The sequence below is a fragment of the Ascaphus truei genome, chromosome 5 (assembly GCF_040206685.1).
Source record: "Ascaphus truei isolate aAscTru1 chromosome 5, aAscTru1.hap1, whole genome shotgun sequence".
In the NCBI taxonomy this organism is placed as follows: domain Eukaryota; kingdom Metazoa; phylum Chordata; class Amphibia; order Anura; family Ascaphidae; genus Ascaphus; species Ascaphus truei.
The window spans coordinates 304,910,024-304,937,396 of record NC_134487.1 but is presented as its reverse complement, the minus strand read 5'-3'; the positions used below and the strand labels follow the sequence as shown (position 1 = coordinate 304,937,396).

The 27,373-nt window shown below is 43.8% G+C and overlaps 1 protein-coding gene across 12 annotated transcripts in view; it reads right to left on the bottom strand.

Moving 5' to 3' along the window:
* Positions 1–27,373, bottom strand: part of EPS8 (EGFR pathway substrate 8, signaling adaptor) — a 134,275-nt gene that overhangs the window by 12,684 nt on the left and 94,218 nt on the right. For 7 of the 12 annotated variants that reach the window (XM_075603019.1, XM_075603020.1, XM_075603013.1 and 4 more), the window contains 13 exons: positions 24,697–24,846; positions 22,821–22,903; positions 21,874–22,010; positions 16,686–16,759; positions 15,359–15,485; positions 15,175–15,263; positions 14,803–14,877; positions 13,844–13,992; positions 11,985–12,165; positions 8,923–9,059; positions 5,023–5,134; positions 3,870–4,013; positions 2,887–2,922 (listed from right to left, as the gene is read on the bottom strand). In XM_075603019.1, coding sequence (XP_075459134.1) covers positions 2,887–2,922; positions 3,870–4,013; positions 5,023–5,134; positions 8,923–9,059; positions 11,985–12,165; positions 13,844–13,992; positions 14,803–14,877; positions 15,175–15,263; positions 15,359–15,485; positions 16,686–16,759; positions 21,874–22,010; positions 22,821–22,903; positions 24,697–24,846 — 1,494 coding nt within the window. Of the gene's footprint in view, positions 1–2,886; positions 2,923–3,869; positions 4,014–5,022; positions 5,135–6,484; positions 7,419–8,922; positions 9,060–11,984; positions 12,166–13,843; positions 13,993–14,802; positions 14,878–15,174; positions 15,264–15,358; positions 15,486–16,685; positions 16,760–21,873; positions 22,011–22,820; positions 22,904–24,696; positions 24,847–27,373 lie in introns of those variants that run through there. The other 5 variants (XM_075603014.1, XM_075603017.1, XM_075603018.1 and 2 more) reach the window with 4 other exon arrangements.

Below are 27,373 nucleotides of genomic sequence, written 5' to 3'. Positions count from 1 at the left end.
AAATTAGCAAATATCGAAAATTCATCTCCACAAAAAATAGGCAAGTGGCGATATAGAACTCCAAAATTACATTTTATGCTTAAATTTGACAACTTTTTTGAAAACTCTGGAAAATTGCCACAAATCTATTTAAAACGGAAAAAAACTATTTTAAATGCTTGTAACCATGAGCATCCAGCACGCCCATAGATTTATTCCAATCTGGACAAAACAAAACCGAAAACAGCAGTTCTAGCAGCAGAGCTGCCATTCAGGTTGAACGTATTGGTGTAGAGGAGGAACAAAGTGGGGAATTAAACTTGCTTATGCACATACTGGGATGGATGACCAAGTGCATGTCTGACCTTCCTGTCCGCTTCCTGGGCAGAGCAGGCAAAACTAATCCTCTTTACATTACAATAAGACTGTACTCGTGTACAACACACGTAGCTACTACAAAGAAAACAGACCAGGAGTGGCCAACTCCAGTCCTCAAGGGCCACCAACAGGTCAGGTTATCAGGATATCCCTGCTTCAGAACAGGTGGCTCAATTGACAACTGAGCCACGTGCTGAAGCAGGGATATCCTGAGAACCTGACCTGTTGGTGGCCCTTGAGGACTGGAGTTGGCCACTCCTGATATAGACGCCAACTAAAAATGATGTTTACCGTCCCATGAATGCTCAAGGACGGCGCATCAAATGCTATTCTGAAGCTGAATCACAAGTGACAAGCCCAGCTAAGCAAAGCACACGCTCAATGTCAATTGGTTGACCACTTCTAAACAACCCAGCAGTGAATGAAACAAACACAACAATGTTGGTTCTTCTGGGTCAGGCCCGCACAACTTGTAAAGTGAGAAGAGCTGAAATGCTCCAAGGAAAACAGATTCGGGCCGCACGGGTAAAACAGCATTTATCATTCAAAATTACACATTTATTTACCATGTTTACTTGAAACAAAATTACATTTAAAATACCTTTAATTCAAATTAACAAATTTGTATGCAAGGAGATAATGGGGAAGAGCAGTGTTGGTGACCTTTCTGAGACGTGTGAATGTGGAGGGTGTTTGTCACTTTTCTTACTCACCATAACTTAGATCAGGTGTGCGCAATCTTTTCCACCTGCGCCGCCGCCCCCTCCCCTCCTCCTTACCTTGGCTCCCCCATTCTGACATCACGGCGTCACGTGACCATTTGACGCCAACGCGTCGCCAGAAGCCATCTGAGCCAAGGTAAGTGAAGTTACGGAGGCCTTCGCTGCTCCCCCGGCATTTCATTTAAATGCCTTCGGGAAGCGCGCGCGTCCTCTGTAACCGCCGCGCCCCGCAGAGAATCTCGCGCCCTCTCCCCCTACTTTGCGCACCCCCAATGTAGATTATGTACATTGAAATAAACACGTGTGTGGTACATGTTATTTTTATGTCCCAGATAGACTCGGAAACCCTCATTTCTAACAAGCCGTGTTGCAACTCACACGGTAAGGGCGTATTATTACGGAACCCGCATTTCCTGATCAAACCAACTACTTAACTTCCCTTGAAAATCAAACATGTTATTAAGGGAAATTAAAGCGCCTGGCGGTATTCCAAGTGATGTGTATTTAACATCATACATGTAACCACAAACACATAGAGTTTGAACCTAAATCATAATCTGAGGAGTGAGCCATGGTTTCATTATGAAACAAACTCCGCTTCCAATGGTGCAAGCTGTCTCACCAACGCGCCTGCGGTATGCAGCCTGCGGCTTGTCTGCCAGTTCGCTTTGTAACAGGCATGGGCCTCATTTCTGAAGCTTGTAAAGGAAGAGCAGAACGGTTTAATATGTGCATTTATATGGTATACTACTTCTGCATGTTAACACTACCCAGTGTTGCAGATTTTAACTTAGAATGTATTCAGTTCATATCAAAGTAATGTTACCGTTTTATATTCATGATTAACACAAAAAGAGCATATATCCAAGTCTTGTGTACACTGCCAGCACTAAATAAGAACAAAGTTCACAGAAATGATGTCAAAGTGTGCTATCCCCTAACAAAATGGACGGGAATCTATTCTTATTATTCTTGTAGTCAAGCTCTCAACACAATTATTGTTACATCTTGTTAAAATGAGAAACCAAAAGTGGATTAGTGAAAACTTCCAAGGAGCAACAAAGTTCATTCATGTCTGCAAGATAGATTTGGAAAAGTCTGGTACCGCGAGAGGGAACCGTTCAAGTAAATTGCAAAACGTTTTCTTAAAGTAGACCATTAAGAGTGTGTGTGTGTGTGTGTGTATGTGTGTGTATGTGTGTGTATGTGTGTGTGTGTGTGTGTGTGTGTGTGTGTGTGTGTGTGTGTGTGTGTGTACACCAAATATCTAGTACACATGTAGTAGGACTTCTCTCCAGAGCCGCAGCTGAAAAAGCTCAAATCTGCGGCTCTGATGATCCCGGCGGGGCGGTCCATGGTTTTGGATCAGACCCCGCACAGAGATCACCCGCCGGTGCTGGGGCAGCAGCGGTCGCAGCGGGCCCCGGTGCCGGAGACCATGCATCCTGCTACATCGTATGTGCAGTCCTATCTTTCTCAGACAAAAATACATTCATGTGAATTACTGTATACAACTTACTAATTACATAATTAACAAGATGCAGGCAGTTTGTAAAGGAGAATTTAAGACTGTATAACATAAAACAATATTTCATTTAATTAGGAACTCACAAGGTTGTACAAAAGCTACTGAACAAAGCTTTCCATGGATTCACACAGCACACACAGCAAAGATCTGACAAGTCTATATCTGAGGTCTGGAAGACATGCAAAGCTACAGGGTTTGAGTAGGAGCAGGTGGAGTTTGGTCACAAACACACAGGAAAAACTAAATTCACCGCCCTACATGGGACGCAATAAACCCTACCTTGAATAATTCAAACTCCTTCTTTGGCATCAAAAGCTATTGACACGGGATGAGCATGTTAAACAGAAGCGTCAAACACAAAAATAATCTCATTGGGATAAAGCAGATCTTAAAAAAAATAAAAATACACAGAATATGCAAGAAAAAAAAACAACAAAAAAAAAACAACAAAAAAAGAACAATGTAGATGTCTGCATGAAAAGGGAGATATATCTTTTTTTCAACCTCATCTGCTATGTAACAGTTGAATGAAATGAGAAGAGTAATGTATAGCTTTTTAGGGGAGGGCGTGAGCGGGTAATGTCCGAGGAGTAATTCCGGCCTATCCCAGTACTTAAATCTGCGTTTGCTGGGAGACGCATGGCCACATGTTTTTTTGGGTGCGACTTTTTCATCTCAGCAGTGATTGGAAACCCGGTAAAAATGGAGCTCCTGGAATACATTGCATGACACCCAGGATCTGTGTGCCTCGCCGTTACTGCTTCCGCCTCTCCCTTAGGGCCCATGTTTTGAGAAATGGAGTGCGTGAAGGGTGAGATGACACGGAGAGAACTAGAGTAAAAATATGTAGATAAGCTGGGTGTATGTGAAGAAAGAACGGGTTAAAAATCAGAGGTGACCTATTGCTATGGCATGTTATGCAACTCTCGATTTTGCAAATCCAATACTTTAATCTCTGTCTCCCTTACCAAAAACAAAACTAACTATTATCATGCTCCCTTTTCTGTATCCCCAAATGTCATGGGGATATCATGCCCCCCCCCCCCTTGTCAGTACCCCATACAAATTTGAATAAAGTGATAAAAAAATAAAAAGCAATATTATCTGCCCATTTATCATGGACCAAATACCCGCCATACACACAGAAAATACAGTAATAGTACTAATGCAATGCTACATATTTACTGTTACTGAGTACAGTAAACAGTTTAATTTGCACAATATGAGTGGTCCATGCCTAGACGATGCTCCTGGATGCTTACCTGAATAGTGTGATTATATGCAGACTCGGTGCGGCCTAATCCTTGTTCTTGGGATCTCACCAAACTCAAGATGTTGTTTGGCACAAAGCCAACTGTCCCACTAGAATTTCGAACCTTCCACCACTGTTTCTGATCATCGATGACCTAAAAGAAAATTAAAGTAATGACCAATGAGTGTTTGAACTTGTTCTTTTTTTCCCCACCAGGGCAGTATCACATTGTGTAGAAATGAATCTAACTATCCAAAACCCATACACAAGTCAAGTTTTGGATTGGCCAATCATGGGTTTGGCCGTGTAAAACAAGGACACCAAATCTTCCCCCAAGCTTGGAGTAACATGGTGGGCTGGGGCTTTAGGGAGACTCCTGTTATCTAGGAATTTTGAAAGCCATCTGCTCATTTGCAATGCTACAAAGAGTCTGTACTGTATATCTGCATACACACATACATTTAAAAACACTGATCTTATGGAGAATAGGACATGCTTGGGAAGCATATGCAAGACATGCCAATGAACTCTTGTTTTGGCATTTTTTCAACCCAATGAAAGAATTGCAGAAAATAAAAAGTTGATCAAAAAGCTCTAGGTTCCCTTTTGACCAAAGTGCATTGTTCAGAAACGTGTTAAAGTCCAGTTTCCAAGACTTGAAGCAGAATTTAATTCAAAAGCCAATGTACTTTTGAAATAAACCAGTTGGTGTAGAATTACACGATACTTATTTCCTTCTGTTTTCTCCACCCGACCCCCGATATTTAATGCCTTTTTTATTTATTAAGCTTCCTTGTGTTGCTGTAGCAGCCGTTTAGGGAGTATCACCACTTCCACGTTTTAAACAAGCGGCCATATTGCGTGCCCATGGAGGCAGAATCTTAGCCAATCGATCACTGGAGAACGGAGCGATCAGCAGTTTACATAACTGCATTGCCGTAATGGCCAGGAACGGCTGCATTAATCGAAACAAAAATAACCAACAATCGGGCAATAGGAAATGTTAATTGCCGGGACAAACTATGCACCGATGTGGGGTATGGCACTCTGACCCGGCATTAACTGCCACGGACTTGAAGGACACAAAGTCAGATTGGGGTGTGAAACCCGCATTGGCGCTTAACACAATTCCCCCGATGACCTGTACGGTGCAGACACATTACCTCCAAGATGTCATCTTTCATGACAGAAAGTTCATTGCTGTTCCTCGCCACAAAGAGGTACTTGCAGAAAGCATACTTCTTGGGCTGTGCCTTGCCGTGTGCCTCGAGATTCCTACAGTAAGTAAACACGTGGAGGTGAGTGACTATTTACTTCAGGCTCAAAAGGTGAGCATTGCCCTACGCTAGAACAGAACCCTTTGCAAACACATATGCAGAGTTTATAATCAATATATATATTTATCTCAAATACTGCTGCAATAGGGTTAAGTGTGCCTCGTCTGTTTTCAGAACTGCGCGGAGTGCCAGTTTTCAGGCAGTGATGGAATAATACATGACATTAATTACATTACAAACACTCAATATGCTACTTTACAAATTGCTCAGTTATGTGGCCACCAGTTGTCAGGTTAAATGCCCTGAGTGGCTCTTCCCTTTTTCATTCCTAAATTGAGTGAGAGTTTGTAATGAGTGATTTTGCTTTTATTACTACAGGACTTCCTACTAGAATCAAATAGCCACGGTCAGAGTTGGACAGGCAGGTACATCAATGGGTTTCCATAAAATACATGCGTCAGGTGAACAAATCACCCCCCAGCTGCTCTGTTCTCTTGCCCCAAGTAATGAATGTGCACAAAAGGGGAGGCACAGTGACCACTACTTCTGCAAGTAGCCAGTATACGGCCACGAGCTGCGAGAACCCGAGGGGTACACCAGTCGTTATTCTCTCTGCGGAGTCGTTCGAGGAGGTGTAACCTTTCCAACGCGAGGAGAGTAGAATAAGGCAAGGCAGAAAAAGGGGATCAGAGGAAGAAGAGGAGCGAAGAGAAGCTTCCAAATGGGCAGGGGGAGAGATGTGGGGAGGAGGGTCGGGAAAGAAAGGAGGGATGGTGGAAAGCAACTAAAGGAAAGCATGAAGTTAGCGGTAAAAAAACTCGGGAGTGAGAAATATAAATCATCTTTAAAGATAAACAATTAATGATCATGTGCATGTCTGCAATCACTTTACAACTGGTATTATTGCAAATAAACCTTTTATCATGTATTGGCCCCGCACAACGTTGTATACCCCAGGTTTTATTTCCGGTTTTACAGTTTACGATGCCCCAAGCGTTGCATTTAATAGGATATCTCAAATATAGAAACTGGTTTTCCTTCTCTGGGACGGTTTTATAGGCGGTGTTCAGTTTAACGTTTGTGCGATCACTTTGGAGGTTTGACCATTCTTGTTTAATATGAGACAGGCGCACGCGAACTTTTACAGTGAAAATACTCCCCCGTTTCTGCCTATTTAATATACTTGAGTGTAATAAAATGATGGGTAAATATATTCAAGATCTACATCTTATGCGTCCCTGTTATTTTATATGTGGTAACTGTTTTAGAGGTGTATTAACGTAAAGGATGCAGGTGTGCATGTGTAGCAAGTTGAAGAATCCTAAATAACCCAAAGCAAAAACAGAAATGCATCTTAAAATAGCTTTATTGATGTAAAAGAGTATGCATTTTATAATATAGACAAGTCCTATTTTGTAGATTTATAAATTAAGTAATTAAAAGAAATTAAATTTACAAAAGTATTGTAATTTTTGCCAGTGTATAAAAGTGCATAAAAGTGCATAATTGGGAGACAAATTATTTCCTAGATTAGAGCCACTTCCTCTTCCTTCCCATAAGGATCATATATTTGTTCATATTGAGGAAACTGAAACCTCAAAAGTTATTTAAATAAATTCACAGGTAATACTTGCGCATATATGTAACCCACTAAAATGTAAAAATAAATAAATATAAACCATGAATGCAGAATATTGCTTCTGATACTAATAACATTGTGCCCCTATTTAAAATTAAAAAGGGGAACGCTAGGAGTTATGGAAGGGAGGTAGGAAGTTATTGATATGATTGCAAAGTGTTCTAGTCGATGGCTAGTTACTATATACATTATTAATGTATATGGGGGCGACTTTTAAAATATACATTTTGTAAAATTACAGCATGCTTTTCTAAATAAATAGTTTATTGCTTGGCATTTATTCTGCATACCCAGAAGGCTGACCCTGCCAGTGTCAATCAGCACCAAAGCCACTGACATGGTCAAAATAAAAAATTGTAGACGGGATTGTGTACATATATAAAAAAAATTAACGCATAATTAAATGCCTGCATGCAAAGCTGCACCGGATATGCAGGGGAACGTGGCAGCCCAAAATGTATTCAGACTAAGATTTTGCCATAAAAACATAAGTTCCTAATTAGGAACTAGAAACAGGGCACCCGGTTCTGTGAACAGGTCTGACGAGTCTTTGTGTTCTTCTTTAGATGAAAACGTGCTACTAATGCACAGGTCCCGTCATGTTTTGGGAGAACCAAATTAGACCTTATTGAAATAAATATTCCTGTGATAAAAACAGAAGTAAATGAGTCACCACAAACATACAAACGCCAAGTAGAAAATTCATATGGTTAGATGAGGGGTTTAAATAGTGGATGTTGATGACACCACAAAACAAAAAAAAATAATAAAATAAAAACAAATCGATCATTTCTACAGTGATTCTGGTTTGTAACTACTGATCAGTACCCAGTGGAGCATTTCAGTCGGTACCCAACGATTTAGCAACTGTGGAGAACAGTCGTACTTTACTAGAGAAACAGAACAAAGGAAGAATACATTTAAAGAAATGAGAATGTTTTAAAAAGGAAAGTCAAGATTACACTAGTGCAATACATTCGTAGTTGTATCAAATCGCATTGAAATGAATCACAGAGGTTAAGCATTTCATTTTAAATCCTCTTGTTTTTAGAAGTGAATGGCACACACTGCAAAGGATGCATGTCTTTTTGTGCCATTTTCATTCATGTTTGACCAAGTAATGCAATCATTTATCAGATGACACAAAGCATGTTCAGATCAGAGTGACTGGCTACACTGTGTTTGCAATGGAAACGCAGGAGTATATTTGGGTACTTGTATCACACGGAACAATTAGAAGAGAATCAAAGACACAGCATCTGAGCACAAGAGACATGTGGCCCAGCGAAAGGAGACACTATTCCAGCCTAAAATACAGTATGATGCAATGAATACAAATGGAGATAGATATAGATATATCTTTTTAGGAAAGGAGTCAGGGCACACAATGATAGTAATAACACAACAGATTAGAGGGAGTGCTTCTGCCAACGTACCAAACTGTACTAAGTAGAAAGGTAAAAAACAAACAAAAAAACAGGCGCACCAAAAAGGTACAAAAACGTGTCTTTACTGGCGCAACATTTCCGCTTCCCAATGGCAAGAGTTCTTGAAAAAGGCTCCATTGGAAAACTGAAACGTTGAGCTAGTAAAGACATTTATTGTACCATTTGGTGTGCATGCGTATATATGTACACACATACATACATATGTATATCTATATACACATACTGTACACACATCTAACATAGGAGAAAAGAATACTCAGATGATTACTAAACCAGATCCCCAATAGGCATGGGGGGGGGGGGGGAAGAGAATAAAAATAGAAGCACAAAGCATTACTAAATATGTTACCCCCTGCAGTAACATACTGAGCAATGCATTGTGGGTCACAAACCATGAACGGCAAAATTAAAAAACAGCAACCTGGTTTTATTTATACAAAGCGATTCATTTCTATCCTGAAGAGCTTACCATCTAAAATCAGAAGTGTGAAGGGATTAAAAGAAGTGTCAGAGGCTGCACGCTTATGTTCACAACCAATGTGGTTGTTTAATGGAAAACGACAAGTGCATTGTCCCTGAGATTTGAGCAGTAGAGAAAGAAGTCCCGAGGAAGAGACACCAGAGGACCCGCCACCTTTGTTAGTTATAAAGCGGTGACCGTTCTCCACAGTTTTAAACGGCACGTCCGGGTAATGTTACCTATCTACATGTCGGCTAACAGTTTGCTTAAAAGCAGCCACTGCGGCCCCCTGGTCCAGCAACGGCCCCCGTTTGTGCACGGTGTTACTGAATGCGTACCCGTCTGACGGAGGATAATCCGGCACACTGGAGGGATGCTGAAAGACAAACACAAGACAGGTAAAGGACTTTAGTGCGATACAGTCCGACTGTTACTTGGCATTCACTATGACATGAACAATTAACCTCATCACGAAGGCGGCGTCCATGCTGGCGAAGACCACATGGCGCGATCACATTGCCATAAGGCAATGATCGCGCCCATAGACCGCACGACGGCAGGAGGGGGAGCTCGGTGCATCAGTTCAAATCTGATTCCTCGGTGCGACTGGCAGGTCACGTGATGTCACAGAAATGCCCCCCCCACGGCGTGTCTTCCTTGGCCACAAAACGGCCCCGGTTAACGCAGGGGACGTCACTCGCATGCACGCCTCCGCGCGGTCTTCTGCTGCATGGACTGTATATCTAATAACCGGTTATCACATCTATGTATTACATGTATTGCAATGGCTTGCGCAAGACAAAAACATCCGTTCCAAGCATTGCGATTAGCGGAAAGGAAACGTATAAGTAACCCAGGGGGTTACATTATTCTCCCCACATTATTTCAAAATAACAGGTTGTCCAATTTTGCTAAGCCAATTCTGGTCTAATTGAATTACGTCTCAAAGTACAAGTTTTAATGGATGTTTTGTTGTTTAAAATGAGCGTGATATTTGGTCAGGGTCTGTATGATGTTGGGAGCGCTGATCGCTCTGCGTGCTGCTCGCCATACAAACACCGAAATGCAAATATGCCTGGCTGGGGAGCAGGCTGCCAAGGTAAACAGGGTTAGGGAAAAGTAAATATCAGATTTTAACATTGTCCTTGTACCCGACCAAGCTGCTTTGCCAGCCTTAGCGCAGTTTTAATTTCTTTTTCTAAAACTGCACTGAATATTAATGACTTTCCTCAATTATGCCCAGTTATGGGTTCTCCATTAATAACAGAGTTTATTGAAAAATTCACAAATCATAAAATACCCACCTGACCAAGGAGTATCAGTATCTTAACACGCACTAGTATAAACACACCCATGATATACAATGATATACACAAAAACAAAAATCATATTACAAGGAATGACCCGGTAAAAATAAAATGGAACTAGATACCCATGTTGACACACACACAGATACACACACACACACACACACACACACACACACACACACACACACACACACACACTATTTATAGAATGTATATATTAATTTACGTAAATATATATTACAGAAGGATTTGCTTTATTCTCAAAATGTCCCCAAATAAAATTATTAAGAGCACATACTTGCAAAATAAATAAATTAACCTTTGCACAATTGTTTGCAATTTCTCATGGATTGTGTCCATATTCAAATGTATTCCCTCCTCTGCGCACCCCTGTGATAAGGGATTGCAAACTGGGGGGAGCAGCATTTTCTACCGGGGCCCCGCGCTCTTCCCCATAACATTTACATTGCTTGCCGGGGAGAGCACGGGGCCTCGGTGGCTTCTCCTGACGCCGTGAGATGCCCGCGAGCAGGTAAAAGGCAGGGGGGGGGGGGAGGGAGGGGCGGGACCGACCCTAGCACTGCCGAAGGAAGCACGCTTTCAGTGACATGCAAAAGGCAGGGGGGGAGGGGGGAGGGAGCAGGGGGGGAGGGGGGAGGGAGCAGGGGGGGAGGAGGGAGAGAGGAGCGGGACCGACCCTAGCACTGCCGAAGGAAGCACGCTTTCAGTGACAGGCAAAAGGCGTGCATCTGCGGTCTGCTCAATGCACACGCTAACTGGACTCATCACAGCTGCATGCACAGTTACCTACGTTAGTGACAATGAACCTGCTACTTATCTCATTTCTGTTCTTTACTGTGGCCTCATGTAAATGTTACTCTCTCTATCCAAAACAATTTTCAAAAGTGGGGACAAAAACACCGCTAATCTCTCTTTCCCAATACTATCCAAAGTCATGGAATAATGTGTTCACTCCCAGTTAAGCGATTACTATACCAAGACAAATTTCCTTAGCCAATTCCAATCTGGTTTTCATCCAAAACACTCCACTGTAACTACCATCGTAATCGTCTGCAATGAGATCCAGTGTGGCATGGAACTGGAACAACTCACTGGTGCAATATTCCTACATTTTGCAAAGGCTTTTGATACTGTTGATCATGTTATCTTGCTTAACAAACTCCAGAGCTCTGGAATAGGGAAACACGTTTAAAACCGGTTTCACTCCTACCCATCGGGTAGATCCCAACATGTGTCTCTCGGGCTCGAACCCCTTAGATATCACTTGTGGTGTCCCACAAGGCCCAGTTCTGGGGCCCCTACTCTTTTCAGTCTTCATTAATGATCTACCTACTGTACAGCTTGTAAGGAGCTTCAATACCCATGTATGCGAGTGACAATATATGCACACAGCCCTAGCCTCTCCGACCTTGAACACACTTCAATCTGACTTTTTGAGACTTGAAAACTGGATTTCCCCAAATAAACCGTTTTTAAACACGGACAAGACCAACAATGGTTTTTGGGACAAAGGCTAAATTTCTAAAGCTACCAATGACGGAGCTACAGATCAGAACCAACACTAATACCATCCTAGCCCTGTCACTAGTTTTAAATATCTGGGCATATGGTTTGACTCCCATTTACCATAACATCCAAAACCTTTGCCAAACTAGGTGTACTATATAGGAACAAATCTTCCCTAAGCCCACTGGTCAGAAAGCGCATCATACAGCAGATGCTAATACCAACTATAGACTATGGGGACATAGTATATGGCTCGGCACCCCAAACTCACCTTAGCAAACTAGACACCCTCTACAACTCAATATGCCGCTTTGTCCTCCAATGTAACTACAACACACATCACTGCAAAATGCTCAAAGAACTTAATTGAGCATCACTTGAGTCTAGGCGCAAAGTTCATGTTTCCTGTCTTGCCTTCAAATACTTCTCACCTCCGCACACAATCTGCATGGAGACCTCCTTACCTCAGATGAAAACCTCTTCATTTCTTTTTTACGTTGCAGCTCTGCAACATTTGCCACAGATTCAGCCAAATGGTTCAGTTCTTGTTCCTTCTGGACACCAAAATTCAACATCGGTGGCTCCCAGCCATTCCTGAAGCGTGGTATGTATGGTGGAATGAACTGATCTTTGGGCCACTCCACTCTATGGAGAATTGAAGAGTAAATTATGGATTGTGCAATGGTGTTCCTTTTCTTGTATAGAATTATTGGGGTAACCACAAGCTCATATAGCACTTATGGAATTATGATGGCAAAACAATAAATATAGTTACAGTACATTCAGAAGAGACCCCAAAATATGCATCTTGGCACAAATCAAACATTTTGTATTCATTGCGGTAGAGAATTTAGCCAACGGAAGGAGCTGCAAAATTAACTTACAAAAGCATACTGTATGACACAAGTTTGAGCACATTCTGTACTGACCAGGGAAAGGGGAGACCCGAATGATGGCCCGTGACTCCGAATTTTGGTGCCTCCCATTAGAATTGTGCCTCAATTATAACCTGTCTGTAATTTCCTTCTATTGTTCCAAAAATATTACCCGACACAAAATGTGCAAGATAGGAACAATATACTTTGATGATCAAAAATTGGTGCAGAGTCAATTTGAAAAGGCTTTTTTGAAGAGAGCATGTACAAGAGTGCATAGTCCTTATCTTATTTATAAAATGTGTTACCAGGAAGTAATACATTGAGCGTTACCTCTCGTTTTCAAGTATGCCCTGGGCACAGGGTTATGATGACAATACATGGTTAATAAGGGGTTAATATTAACTCATTGAAAGTACCTTGCGGGGGAGAAAGGAGAGTTGGCGAGAGTAGCCGTGTGTATTAACCCTGGCTGCATATCTAGCTCATGTGATCACAAGTGCACGGTCCCTGACAGATGGTATATGGGGACGGATTGAGGGGAGATATTGTTCACTTGAGGGACCTTTGTGAAGGTGAAAAGTGGCCCAGCTAGAGAGCTGTGTATTAACACTTGTCCTGTATGCAGGTCACGTGCTCACGGGCGTGCCGTACGTGGAAAACATTAGCAGAGTTAATAAATATGACAAAATAAATGATAAAATACTCCACATTATTTGCTTCATATGTTGCCTTTTATGATCCACGCAAAGGAACAATTAGTTCAGCATATACTGTAACAAGTGTCAGCAGTCAATATTTCTTGTTTTCATTACAATAGACTTCCATGTATACGGTCTAGTCTTATGAGCACTGTCACAGGAGACCAGGACTAACCCACCAGGGACCAACTCGCCAGACAGAAACAGTTTATAAAATTATTTTATTGGAAACAATTATCCACAACAATATGCAGCAAAACAACACACACAACAGGGAAACTGGGGTACTCTATAAACCTAGGTGCAGGGATCTTACAAGCTTTCCCCTGTGCTTTCTTCTCTGAAAAATGTCAACTGCAGCGTCTCCCAGTTGCTCCCAGCTTCGTCCCAAGCTGCTTCTTCAAGTGAAAACCGCTTCACAACTAAAATCCTCTGACTTCACAGCTAACAAACAGCTGATCTTATCTCATCTAGCTAGGTGTTTGTAATGTGACCCCAGCCCCTGATTGGTGCCAAAACACAGTTACTTGGGAAGATCACAGACAACTTTACAACATCCTCAACTGAAAACAAAATTAACCCCTCATCCCTGAAGTTCTGGAACCAGGCAACATAATATATAGCTATAAATACAAACATAATACAGATGTATTACTGGCAGGTAGCGGTAATGGCGACTAGACCTTTATTAAAAGCAGTCACATTTACCCCTAGAGTCCCAAGCACATCATGAACGCTTTGCTTTACCTTGACTTGGTCCATGTGTCACCCAATGACAGCCAAAATTGTTTCTCCTCATTATTAAGAATGGAACGTAAGAAATCCAGTGCATCTTTTATTAAGAGCGGGCTAAGTACTGTACTGGCAAGTTCTGGTCCACCTGTTGACTCTACCATCTACAAATGAAGATATATTTAACTTAGAGAAAAAGTTACACACACGAAGCCTCCGTTCCAAGTTTGTCATTAGAAAAGGCTGCTGGTACATTAAGGACACGATGCAAAGTACCGGTACAGGTGTACATTTGGCAATATTTTATTCTTATGTTGTATGGTTTAAGAAATTTGGTAAACAATAGTGAAAAAAGTGAATCCTCCAGCATCCTGTAGAATAAAAGTACCCATTAAAACCAGGCACAATTTAGAATGTGAAGAATATATTACAAAATAATATTATAAAGAATGATACAACTGTGAGTATAGGTATATTAAGCAATGTTCGTTAAGTCTCTTTACTGGAAGATTGTGATTTAAAAAACAGCAATCCCTTTTATTCTACATAATTTGAACCAAGGCGTCTTCCGCTTCTGACCTCGCTCTTTTCAGAGCAGAGGACCCTGCAGTTCCCGGGATAAAACCGTGGTAGTTACCGCTGCGCTCCTGCTGGCGAAGCAAACATGGCTGCTGATTTTGCCAGGAAGTGCCAACCGACGATGTTGCAGCTTCCTCTCCGCCCACGAGATTTGAACGGGATTTGTTTAGTTAGAAGGAAGCCAGTGACCGGCAAGTACCAGGGTCATTTTTTGTGGGAACGAAGAAGTCCCTGCTGCTGAAAATAGAATGGTTCAGTACCGGACCACCGATTGGGTCCAATTTTTACATTCGCCCTCATGTTAGAAGGCTTATGTATCTATACGGACCTATAAATAATAAATATTAATGCTCTAGCACGATTATAGAAGAAAAAATAAAAGATTACAATCTTACCATATTTAACGGCGTTAAAAGAAAGCGAACCAAGTCAGAGGCGCTCGGGTTGTATATGTGGGACTGCAGTTTGGCCTGAAAGGAAGCAAGATCTGTTATTTCCAGAAGTATATTGTATTACAACAACATCTTTATAATAATGAAGAGTATATTTGTTGCGAGGGGGGGGGGTGAGAGAGAGCAGGCAAGGGGGGGGCGCAGGGCGCAAAAAAAAAAAAGTTTGTCCACCCTGATCTAGAGCGAGAGACGGATAGACACACGTGTGCGTTCTAGATATACACATTACTGTACATACAATTCTCATTCAACTCATCTCTCCCAAGAAATATCCTTTGGAATATTTACAGTCAAAGAACGTTGCCAAGAACTCACCAGAAGATTAAAACCATGCTTCAGCTTTTGAAAACAGTCTACAAACTCTTCATGTGGAGGCGGTTTAGCACGGAGCGTCAGAACACCCTCTAGGAAAAAAAACCAATAGTAATGTCCAAAAACTCTGTGCATTAACACGAGATTGCGGTTTTACTGTTGGAAAGCACAACTCTTTCGAACGTACCTCCAGGGCCTTTTCTCTTAGTCTTTTTTGTTTTCTTCCGCTTGGAAAGATCAGAAAAAGCTTCCGCTGCTTTCTGGAGTTTCATAATGAAAAATTCTACATCGTCTAAAATGTGGTTCAGAATTTGCTGCGAGAGAAAAACACAACAGACCTGTAAGACTTGGACAAAAGTATTTTGTGTTACAGCACAACTGCAGCAGCACTGAGCAGCGGAAACGCGGCAAAAACTAAAGGAGTTTTAGGTAAAATAACAGTTAAAACAGACAAATTATTTTCCGTTTTGAAGAACTAAAATCCCCAAAGTTTGCAGCAATTTCTTCTGAAACACAACTTCAATTTGCACAGGACAGTTTATTTTTAAGATAATTATAATTACTGTATGATCCCTCTGCTGTTATTTCCATAACGATTTCACTTACTGGCCATATTGCTTAAAAACACAAGGAAATATTAAGGACCCCGTGTCATGCGTCATTTATTAAAAATACAAACAAAAAGACGGGGTGTGTGCCGAGCACGCACGTTCTAAGTGACACTTCTGTGTGTTTTGTCCCTGAAATTGTATTTTAATTTTGATGTTTTTGATTGAATGAAAGACTTGAGCATAATTTGATTTATTTTTCTGCGGAAATTTCCATGGTATCAGTTGGAATACATGGTACAACTGACTTATGACAACTAAAGTAAGATGCATATTATTGTCTAAATGCCGCTGAAAGGATGCATCAATGGTGGAGTCGCACCTTGCAGTTGGAATGGCTGGATTGGTGTGGAGTTTAATTGAATGTTTATTACATGAATGTAACGAGCGGCAGTGATCCGGCAGAGCCAGCGCTTATGTTACAGTCACCGCTTAAAATGATGGGTATTTTATGATAATCTTTCTTCAATAAGGCTGCACCTTGAATAGAGTACGGGAGCAGGGTGACGGGTGTGAAGCCGATTACATTCTCCACCGTTTCGTTTGGAGAAAAGTATACGACGGTGGTGAGATAAATTGACCGTTGGTACTGGTACTGTGGCAGGTTTGCTTATAAAAGTACTGGTACTGTGGCACGTTTGCTTATAAAAGTACTGGTACTGTGGCACGTTTGCTTATAAAAGTACTGGTACTGTGGCAGGTTTGCTTATAAAAGTACTGGCTGCTTGCCTGATCGCATTTTCGTCTGCATGAACGAATTTGAGTGCTGGGTGATTAATTATTAATCACACTATTAAATTATTGTGATTATTAATTGTGAAAAATGCTAACTCTTTCTAGACCAGTTCACAGGGTGAAGACCCGGCAAATCGGTGATATATAGAATAAACACTGATTCGCACTTACAACATCTTTGTCAATTCTTGCTTCAATCATCTCCGGCGTTTCTTCGTAGTCCTGACTTAGTCTGGGCTTCTCATCTATATTAAGTGAGAGAAGCAAACCAGTCTGAAATCGCACAGAATACACAGGGTCAAACAAACCCCAAAACATGCAAAGCTTCGAAGAAATCGCAATCAAATACTGTGAGAAAAACAGTCAATATAGCAGAGCTTCATTAAAACCAACATAAAGCTCATCAAAAGATTCCGATTTTATTAATGGCTTATGGAGGAGGATCCTCTACAGCGCGCTCCTTTGTCGTAACAATTTAAATAGGCGCCACTAATCTTGCACTACAACTGTAAAATGCACATCTGCTGAGCGATCATCATCTCGAGACAACGAGGAACAAGAGAGCATCGAGCTACAACCTGGAATTGTATTGTATTGTATGTCTTTATTTATATAGCGCCATTAATGTACATAGCGCTTCACAGCAGTAATACATGTGGTAATCAAATAAATAGCAGATAATATAAATAACAGGTCATGGGAATAAGTGCTTTAGACATAAACGTAACATTAAGGAAGAGGAGTCCCTGCCCCGAGGAGCTTACAGTCTAATTGGTAGGTAGGGAGAACGTACAGAGACAGATTTATCTACCCTCCAACAATAATATCACCAGAAACAGTCCTACAAAAAACAACTTAAACCCATACAGACAGCACGTAACATTATTCCAGAAGATTCCAGAAGAGAACAGCGTTTTTCCAGGATATAATGGTAGTGTCGGAGCAGACTATTACACCATATCCCACTATAAACAGAGACAGTGAAGGGAAGGTTACAGCCTGCTACACCTGTACCGCCAGCAATACAGTCACAATGGATAACACCTGTGGAATATCTCTTAGATAAAGAGAAATGATTAGACGTTTGCTTCCAACACATTGTGAAGGCTCAATTCTTGTTGAAATGTGAACTGCAGAGGTAGGAGGCAGCTACCAATGTCGTGGGCATTATTAGCCACAGCTTTAACACAGAATAACGCAGGAAATAATGTGTTCAATGGCGCAAATGTTAAAACAGGGGCGGAATAACGAGGCAGCGTTAACGCAATTAATCTCATTAACGCGAGTATTAAAGTGTTCATAGCAGAGGAGACAGGCAGAGAATTGTAGGGCAATTTAGGAGAGGACAAGATTAAACATTATAAAAACAAACACAAAGTGCAAGTCAGAGGGGCAATCTGCGGAGTTACATACTCGCCCCGACTGCGGTATGTTACATACTCGCCCCGACTGCAGTATGTTACATACTCGCCCCGACTGCAGCATGTCACATACTCGCCCCGACTGCAGCATGTCACATACTCGCCCCGACTGCGGTATGTTACATACTCGTCCCGACTGCGGTATGTCACATACTCGCCCCGACTGCGGTATGTCACATACTCGCCCCCGACTGCAGTATGTCACATACTCGCCCCGACTGCGGTATGTCACATACTCGCCCCGACTGCAGTATGTCACATACTCGCCCCGACTGCAGTATGTCACATACTCGCCCCGACTGCAGTATGTCACATACTCGCCCCGACTGCAGTATGTCACATACTCGCCCCGACTGCAGTATGTCACATACTCGCCCCGACTGCAGTATGTCACATACTCGCCCCGACTGCAGTATGTCACATACTCGCCCCCGACTGCGGTATGTCACATACTCAGCCCCGACTGCGGTATGTCACATACTCGCCCCGACTGCAGTATGTCACATACTCGCCCCGACTGCAGTATGTCACATACTCGCCCCGACTGCAGTATGTCACATACTCGCCCCGACTGCGGTATGTCACATACTCGCCCCGACTGCAGTATGTCACATACTCGCCCCGACTGCAGTATGTCACATACTCGCCCCGACTGCGGTATGTCACATACTCGCCCCGACTGCAGTATGTTACATACTCGCCCCAACTGCAGTATGTCACATACTCAGCCCCGACTGCGGTATGTCACATACTCAGCCCCGACTGCGGTATGTCACATACTCGCCCCCGACTGCAGTATGTCACATACTCGCCCCCGACTGCAGTATGTCACATACTCGCCCCGACTGCGGTATGTCACATACTCGCCCCGACTGCAGTATGTCACATACTCGCCCCGACTGCAGTATGTCACATACTCAGCCCCGACTGCAGTATGTCACATACTCGCCCCGACTGCGGTATGTCACATACTCGCCCCGACTGCGGTATGTCACATACTCGCCCCGACTGCGATATGTCACATACTCGCCCCGACTGCGGTATGTCACATACTCGCCCCGACTGCAGTATGTCACATACTCGCCCCGACTGCAGTATGTCACATACTCGCCCCGACTGCAGTATGTCACATACTCGCCCCCGACTGCAGTATGTCACATACTCTCCCCGACTGCAGTATGTCACATACTCAGCCCCGACTGCAGTATGTCACATACTCGCCCCGACTGCAGTATGTCACATACTCGTCCCGACTGCAGTATGTCACATACTCGTCCCGACTGCAGTATGTCACATACTCGTCCCGACTGCAGTATGTCACATACTCGCCCCCGACTGCGGTATGTCACATACTCGCCCCGACTGCAGTATGTCACATACTCGCCCCGACTGCAGTATGTCACATACTCGCCCCGACTGCAGTATGTTACATACTCGCCCCCGACTGCAGTATGTTACATACTCGCCCCGACTGCGGTATGTCACATACTCGCCCCGACTGCAGTATGTTACATACTCGCCCCCGACTGCAGTATGTTACATACTCGCCCCGACTGCGGTATGTCACATACTCGCCCCCGACTGCAGTATGTTACATACTCGCCCCCGACTGCGGTATGTCACATACTCGCCCCCGACTGCAGTATGTCACATACTCGCCCCCGACTGCAGTATGTCACATACTCGCCCCGACTGCGGTATGTCACATACTCGCCCCGACTGCAGTATGTCACATACTCGCCCCGACTGCAGTATGTCACATACTCGCCCCGACTGCAGTATGTTACATACTCGCCCCGACTGCAGTATGTCACATACTCGCCCCGACTGCAGTATGTCACATACTCGCCCCGACTGCAGTATGTCACATACTCGCCCCGACTGCAGTATGTCACATACTCGCCCCCGACTGCGGTATGTCACATACTCAGCCCCGACTGCGGTATGTCACATACTCGCCCCGACTGCAGTATGTCACATACTCGCCCCGACTGCAGTATGTCACATACTCGCCCCGACTGCAGTATGTCACATACTCGCCCCGACTGCGGTATGTCACATACTCGCCCCGACTGCAGTATGTCACATACTCGCCCCGACTGCAGTATGTCACATACTCGCCCCGACTGCGGTATGTCACATACTCGCCCCGACTGCAGTATGTTACATACTCGCCCCAACTGCAGTATGTCACATACTCAGCCCCGACTGCGGTATGTCACATACTCAGCCCCGACTGCGGTATGTCACATACTCGCCCCCGACTGCAGTATGTCACATACTCGCCCCCGACTGCAGTATGTCACATACTCGCCCCGACTGCGGTATGTCACATACTCGCCCCGACTGCAGTATGTCACATACTCGCCCCGACTGCAGTATGTCACATACTCAGCCCCGACTGCAGTATGTCACATACTCGCCCCGACTGCGGTATGTCACATACTCGCCCCGACTGCGGTATGTCACATACTCGCCCCGACTGCGGTATGTCACATACTCGCCCCGACTGCAGTATGTCACATACTCGCCCCGACTGCAGTATGTCACATACTCGCCCCGACTGCAGTATGTCACATACTCGCCCCCGACTGCGGTATGTCACATACTCTCCCCGACTGCAGTATGTCACATACTCAGCCCCGACTGCAGTATGTCACATACTCGCCCCGACTGCAGTATGTCACATACTCGTCCCGACTGCAGTATGTCACATACTCGTCCCGACTGCAGTATGTCACATACTCGTCCCGACTGCAGTATGTCACATACTCGCCCCCGACTGCGGTATGTCACATACTCGCCCCGACTGCAGTATGTCACATACTCGCCCCGACTGCAGTATGTCACATACTCGCCCCGACTGCAGTATGTTACATACTCGCCCCCGACTGCAGTATGTTACATACTCGCCCCGACTGCGGTATGTCACATACTCGCCCCGACTGCAGTATGTTACATACTCGCCCCCGACTGCAGTATGTTACATACTCGCCCCGACTGCGGTATGTCACATACTCGCCCCCGACTGCAGTATGTTACATACTCGCCCCCGACTGCGGTATGTCACATACTCGCCCCCGACTGCAGTATGTCACATACTCGCCCCCGACTACAGTATGTTACATACTCGCCCCCGACTGCAGTATGTTACATACTCGCCCCGACTGCGGTATGTCACATACTCGCCCCGACTGCAGTATGTTACATACTCGCCCCGACTGCAGTATGTTTAAGAAGCCAACAAGCAGACGAGCTGGATAGTGGAGAGACTGTACTGTACGTGCTTAGAATATTCCCAGTAGCGGAAGACAAGGCTGCCCGGCACAGATTCAGCTGCCCAGTGATATGAAGGCGTTTGTACCAGCATTGCTTTGGTGAAAGATTTATAAATATTGTGACTGCGGCAGGAGAAGAAAGGACGGTGCGGCATTTAAAAAAATGCCAAACAGCGGGACAGGATGATGGTATTACCATCAACATTGCTAGAAAAAAGTCAATGAGATTTATTTTACAGCGTTACATAGTTATATAGTTATATAGTTACATAGTAGATGAGGTTGAAAAGTCATGCGTCCATCAAGCAAACACAAAACCCCAGTGACATATCATCCAATGATGTCTCATAAGGGGAAAATAAATTCCTTCCTGACTCCAAGAATTGGCAATCGGATTATTTCCTGGATAAACATCCTTCCCATGTATACTTATTCGGTATATCCCTGTATACCTTTCCTTTCTAAAAAGATGTCCAACCTTTGGTTTTTTTTTGTTTGTTTTTTATTTTAACAAATCTGTTGTATAGATCTGTCTTTATAGGTCTCATTATTGATGGAAAACTATTTACATTTTGTTCAAACATTTTATTTGCTCAATAAACACTTAAATTCTTTGAATTATGCAAAAAAAAAACACAATTATAAGTAGTTTGTACTCACATTCTCCATATTCCGAGGCCCACGCAGACCAGGCGGCTACTCTGCTCCGCACATCCACCTGGGTGACGGTCCCGGGGGGCACGGGGGCCGGCGCTCTGGGTGGGGGGGGGATTTTATTATCACTTCTCAAAATCATCCTGAAAGCAAACGTAGATACGGTTTAAAAAAGCAACAACAAAAAAACACATGATTGAGCTACCGACAGCCCTATTGACAGCCCTGGCTTACATTATATGGATATTTAATTCTTCGTGTGGAAACGGACCCTATTGTCCTCTGAAATAAACCAGAAGGCTTAGCATTGAGAGTATAGGCGCATTACACATAGGCAGGTATCAAACTCCGTGTAAACATTTATAAATGGATATGCTCGACATTATATTTCTTTGGAATACTTTTGCATCGAGCACTATTGCAGCCAGAAATACATCGCTGAAGGTGCAATAAAGGGTTACCGACAAAAGGACATTGCAGCAAATTAAAGCATTAAAGTTTTGTTCAAATGAAGTTGTGTAGAGAATGAAATTGGAGCCATTAAATAAATTATGAATGCACAGCTTTGCGCTTCATTCTTTTCCTACGGGGACCATTGTCCCGCTCTTTCATGTCAGCTCGGAGCGTTGCATGCTGCAGAACTAGATTCCCCAAGCAGCTCGTACACGGTTTCTACTTTGTGAAAACATTAAAGTAAAATGAGTTTGAATAGTATCTCCAATTAGGCAAAATTTCTATGGGCAGAAGCCACTGTGGATTAGACTAGTGCTGCTGTATAATGGCCTCAGAACGCCTACAGTACATCCTGATCAAATGAACACACGCATGCGTTCTCCGCGGCGTGCTCTGCTACAGGGCTAGGTGCGCGCATACACAACTACACAGAGAGCAAAGGCTTGGGGAGCTTGTGTCTTCACATCTAGAAACACATGATGTTATTCGGATATTTTCACCTGAGCGCGTCCGGCCTTCGCTTCTGCTTTCCGCCTTTGCTGTCGCTGATTGCACAGTCAATATCTTGCTGGATCAAGGAAGCCTGCATGGAAGAAAAAAACATCTCATCGCAATCCGAGCTCCAATAATCTGCTTTACCGTGAAATAAGAAACCTGTTCACATCTGAATCACTAAAATGTAATGTTTATAGCGATATGTTCAGACGCATTTCTATAGTTTTTCCTTGCACGCCATGTCTAAAAATCGAGATTAACACGCCCATTCTGCCTTATATTGTTCGTGGAACCAAATTATGGATTTTGATAAAGAACGGTTTCTGAACAATGTAATAAAAATGTTGCACCATAGGGGACAAGTGATCCCATCCCTTTGCTTCTAGTGTAACCCATCCTTCCCAATCATCTGGCCCCTTGTCTGATCCTTCCTCCTCACCCACGGAGGCCGATATATATTCCCTCCATTCCAGGGTACGGTCTAAAATACAAAGCTGCTACATCGTTTTTCCATGAAGAGGATTATAGTTTTTGTGAATGGTGTTACATAAAACAATTGTTTGACAGTCAAAAGGATAGTCAACAAATCAGTGAACTTGCCAAAGCAAGTAAGAAGATGGGCATCCATATGAATCTTAGCACGATCACAGTGATGCTTAACAAAAAGGTGCCAACTCTACAAAGATAAAAAATTAATGGAAAAGTCGAAAACGTTGCCTGTTTTGGCAAGCATAAATGGATGGGAACCTTGTGAATGAAATTAATAGGACAACATTGGATGGAGCGCATTTGCAAGAGACAAAATCTTTCAAGGGAACCTTCCACTGAAGAGAAGAGGATATGAAAAGACCAAGACTGACCAAAAGTAACATGGGAGGATGAAATGAGGACATTTGTTGGAGGCTTGTAGCTGCGTTATTTGGAGAGGTCTTAATGCAGCAGTGGATCGGAAAGTGCTGAAGATGACAAAATATAAATATATACACACATGTATGTATACATGTATATATGTATGTGATATAAATGTACATAATAAATATAATTGTATATAATATATATAACTATATTATTGTTTCAATGGGGAAACCCTTGACTGCACCTCTAGAAGACAATGTTGGACCCGTGTATTCTGCCTGTGCTCACATACCATATGTATGTACAACTTTGACCCTAAATGGGGTGGTAATTCAGAACCATCAGCCAACTGTATACTGGTATTACCCAAGAGACCGGACAAAGAACGAATGGGTTTGAAAAAAAAGAAAAGAAAAAGTCAGTCGCATCATCACAAAGGTGAAGAAATGATAATGGCAGTGTCCTGGACAAGAAGAAATTACCATCATCTGACAAAGCAGGTACTCCATGTGATTCCAAGGGTTATCAAACGACTAAAACTGTGACCAAAAGTAAGACGGGAAGATGAAAATCAGATATTAGTTGAAGCAACATGTATAAGAGGCTTACGACAAGGTACCTGGAAGATCATTAGGAGGCCTTCATCCAGCATTGGATTGATAAGGGCTGATGTATATACAGTACACCTACACCTACATACGTGCACTGAAAGTAACACACACACACCTTTGTTTCTCTCGAGACAGTCTCTATGTTTAACCAATGAGGATAGAATGCCAACAGTAACACTTGAGCATTTAATCATAGCCGTTAATGTGTTTAACAGGGGAAATCCATACCTTGCCATATAATGTGGAGGGATAAACAAATACTGCCACACAAAAGCCTGACCCACTATTCCCTATGCAACACAGAGGTGTTATTTAAAGACTGAACATGAAAAAACGGCATTAGCTTTTTTTCATAACAAAACCGCGCTGTTACAAGGTGTGAAATGCTAATGAAACACTTGGATTCTGGCCTTACCTTGACCTCCTCACACTGGAACAGGTGCAGATCCGCTTTGCTTTGTGTCGGCTCTTTACATACAAGTGCAAGGATGGAGTCATAGCTGCAGGCGTTGGTCACCGCTTGGCAGTGCTGAATGCTGCTCACGGGGAAGTTCTCCAACTCATTCTGTATAAAAAAGGAAAATCATACCGACTGGGGGTTATTGATTAAACTGTGATAGTGCCGATCGGGGCACTCTTGCAGAGAAACGCCCATTGATTGCAATAGGAGTCTCCGTCTAATAGTGCTCCGATCGGCACCACTGCAGTGTATTGAATAATCACCCCCTTCGTGTCTGACAAATGTATTGATTTTTTGCACTTGTTTGAAAATGTCAACATGGCGAGAGCAGCAGTGTGAATACCCGTCATGTACTCCTGTAATACTCCTGTAATACTGCAGAGTAACATTTAAACAACGGAGAAGGATATTACCAAGAAAAATACGCTTTATCATTCCATTGTAGTCTTACACAATATACGCTTCCCTTTAATCCCCGCGCACGCCGTCGCCAGCGCAGCCACCAGGGACAAAGCCTAAGGCTACGGTCCCAGTGGTCACTGCTGCACGCGTGCTGTGCACGGTTGAAAGCCGCGATCTGTGATCTATTGTGTAGCGATGGGATGCGTGGGGGTGTGGCCGTGACAGGGGGGAGAGGGGGCTCAGTCGTCATGATCTATAATACCTGCACTCCTATTGGTCCACACGATCTGCCCTGCCATTGGCTGCCTACACACCACGTGATCGCGTCGCGGCACGGGGAGACGAAATTCTTGTCTTCCCTGCCAATGTACGCGTCACAGCTTTTTGCGCGCACACACACGGCCACTAGGGCTTGCCCCATAGAAAGCTGTGCGGCGCGGACGCCGTAGCATGCGCCGCAGTGGCCACAAGCCCCAGTGCGTGTGCGACAGGCTTTATTTATCCCACCGCTACCACCAGTAAATAAAGCCTGGCCCGGGAGACCAAGCAACTTACACCTTTTTACCAGAATCAGCATTGAGCAAAAACAAGTTAATGAAATAAATTGTACATTTATTCACAGGAATAGGCAAGCGCACAATGATACACAAACTACAGCAAAAACACACACTTACTTGGGAACTGGGATAACAACCTAGACTCTCCTAGGTGCAGGGAATCCTAACCCTGATAACAGTTGCAAAAACAGGACAGAAAATATTCTAGGCAGTTTTCGCTGAAGCAGCCCTTTCTTGCTGGAGACTTGAAATTGGAAACTTAGAATCTTAGAGGACTGGAAATCTGATTGGCTCAGGAGTCTATAATACCTCTGAGTTTCATTCACAAAACCCTGCATCCAATCCAGGCGTGGGAGTTTCCTAACCAGCCAGAGATGCTGGTTTTGTGAGGCTGGGCGAGTGGGAGTGCCCCATCTGCCAAGGGCCTGTGCAAGGTTGCCACCCTCACCACTTGCTATTCAGAAACCCCACGCTGGGTTGGGCTCCGCCAAGTCTGGTGGGGCAAATGGAAATTCAGAGAGCTTCCATTGGTCTCAGGACGTGGATACTTGAGTCCTTTCCTCCCAGCCAAATGGTCTTGACACCTCTGACATTCTCTGGGGCTTTCATCTCCAGATGTCCTGCCAGACCTCCTGGCACCAATTGGTAGCCCCAGTGGCCTGTCAGAGCATTGGTTCTGTAGCCCCAGTGGCCTGTCGGAGCATTGGTTCTGTAGCCCCAGTGGCCTGTCGGAGCATTGGTTCTGAAAGTCCCAGCTCATTTCTGTGCACAAAGCATATATGTTTTAAAACACACAGTTTAATAAAATATACACTTTAAAAATATCCTACTTTTGCCGGTATGGGGAATAGAATAAAAAAGCTGCACTTTATTTCTTACTGGCCATATTCCCCACACACTATAAAATAGACTTAGGACTGGACTTTACAAGACCCCTCACAACCCTACAGATGACTGGAGTATCCCCAGAACCTCCAAGCAGGTTCTGGGTTACCTATACAGTAACCAGGGGACCCCTTATAGTTACAGGGATACTTTACATCCCCTTGCACCATTACCTTTCTGGACTGTGCTGAAGCAGGGACTCCTAGTGGTGAGTCGTGCAAGCGTTTAAGGGGCGATATTACCGAGACACTGTGTCTACAAGCAATCCAGGAACCCGACCTGATTCCTGGGTAAATTTTTAGAGGAACCAGCAACTCTGGCCCCCGACGAGATAGACATATTATGACAACACTTTTCCGCAAAAACCCCTGAAACTCATTCCCTAGCAATCCCTGCTCGCTGGCACGCCCTGAAACTCATTCCCTAGCAATCCCTGCTCGCTGGCACGCCCTGAAACTCATTCCCTAGCAATCCCTGCTCGCTGGCACGCCCTGAAACTCATTCCCTAGCAATCCCTGCTCGCTGGCACGCCCGGAAACTCATCCCCCAGCAATCCCTGATCGCTGGCACGCCCTGAAACTCTTTCCCTAGCAATCCCTGCTCGCTGGCACGCCCTGAGACTCATTCCCTAGCAATCCCTGCTCGCTGGCACGCCCTGAAACTCATTCCCTAGCAATTCCTGCTCGCTGGCACGACCTGAAACTCATTAACTAGCAATCCCTGCTCGCTGGCACGCCCAGAAACTCATTAACTAGCAATCCCTGCTCGCTGGCACGCCCTGAAACTCA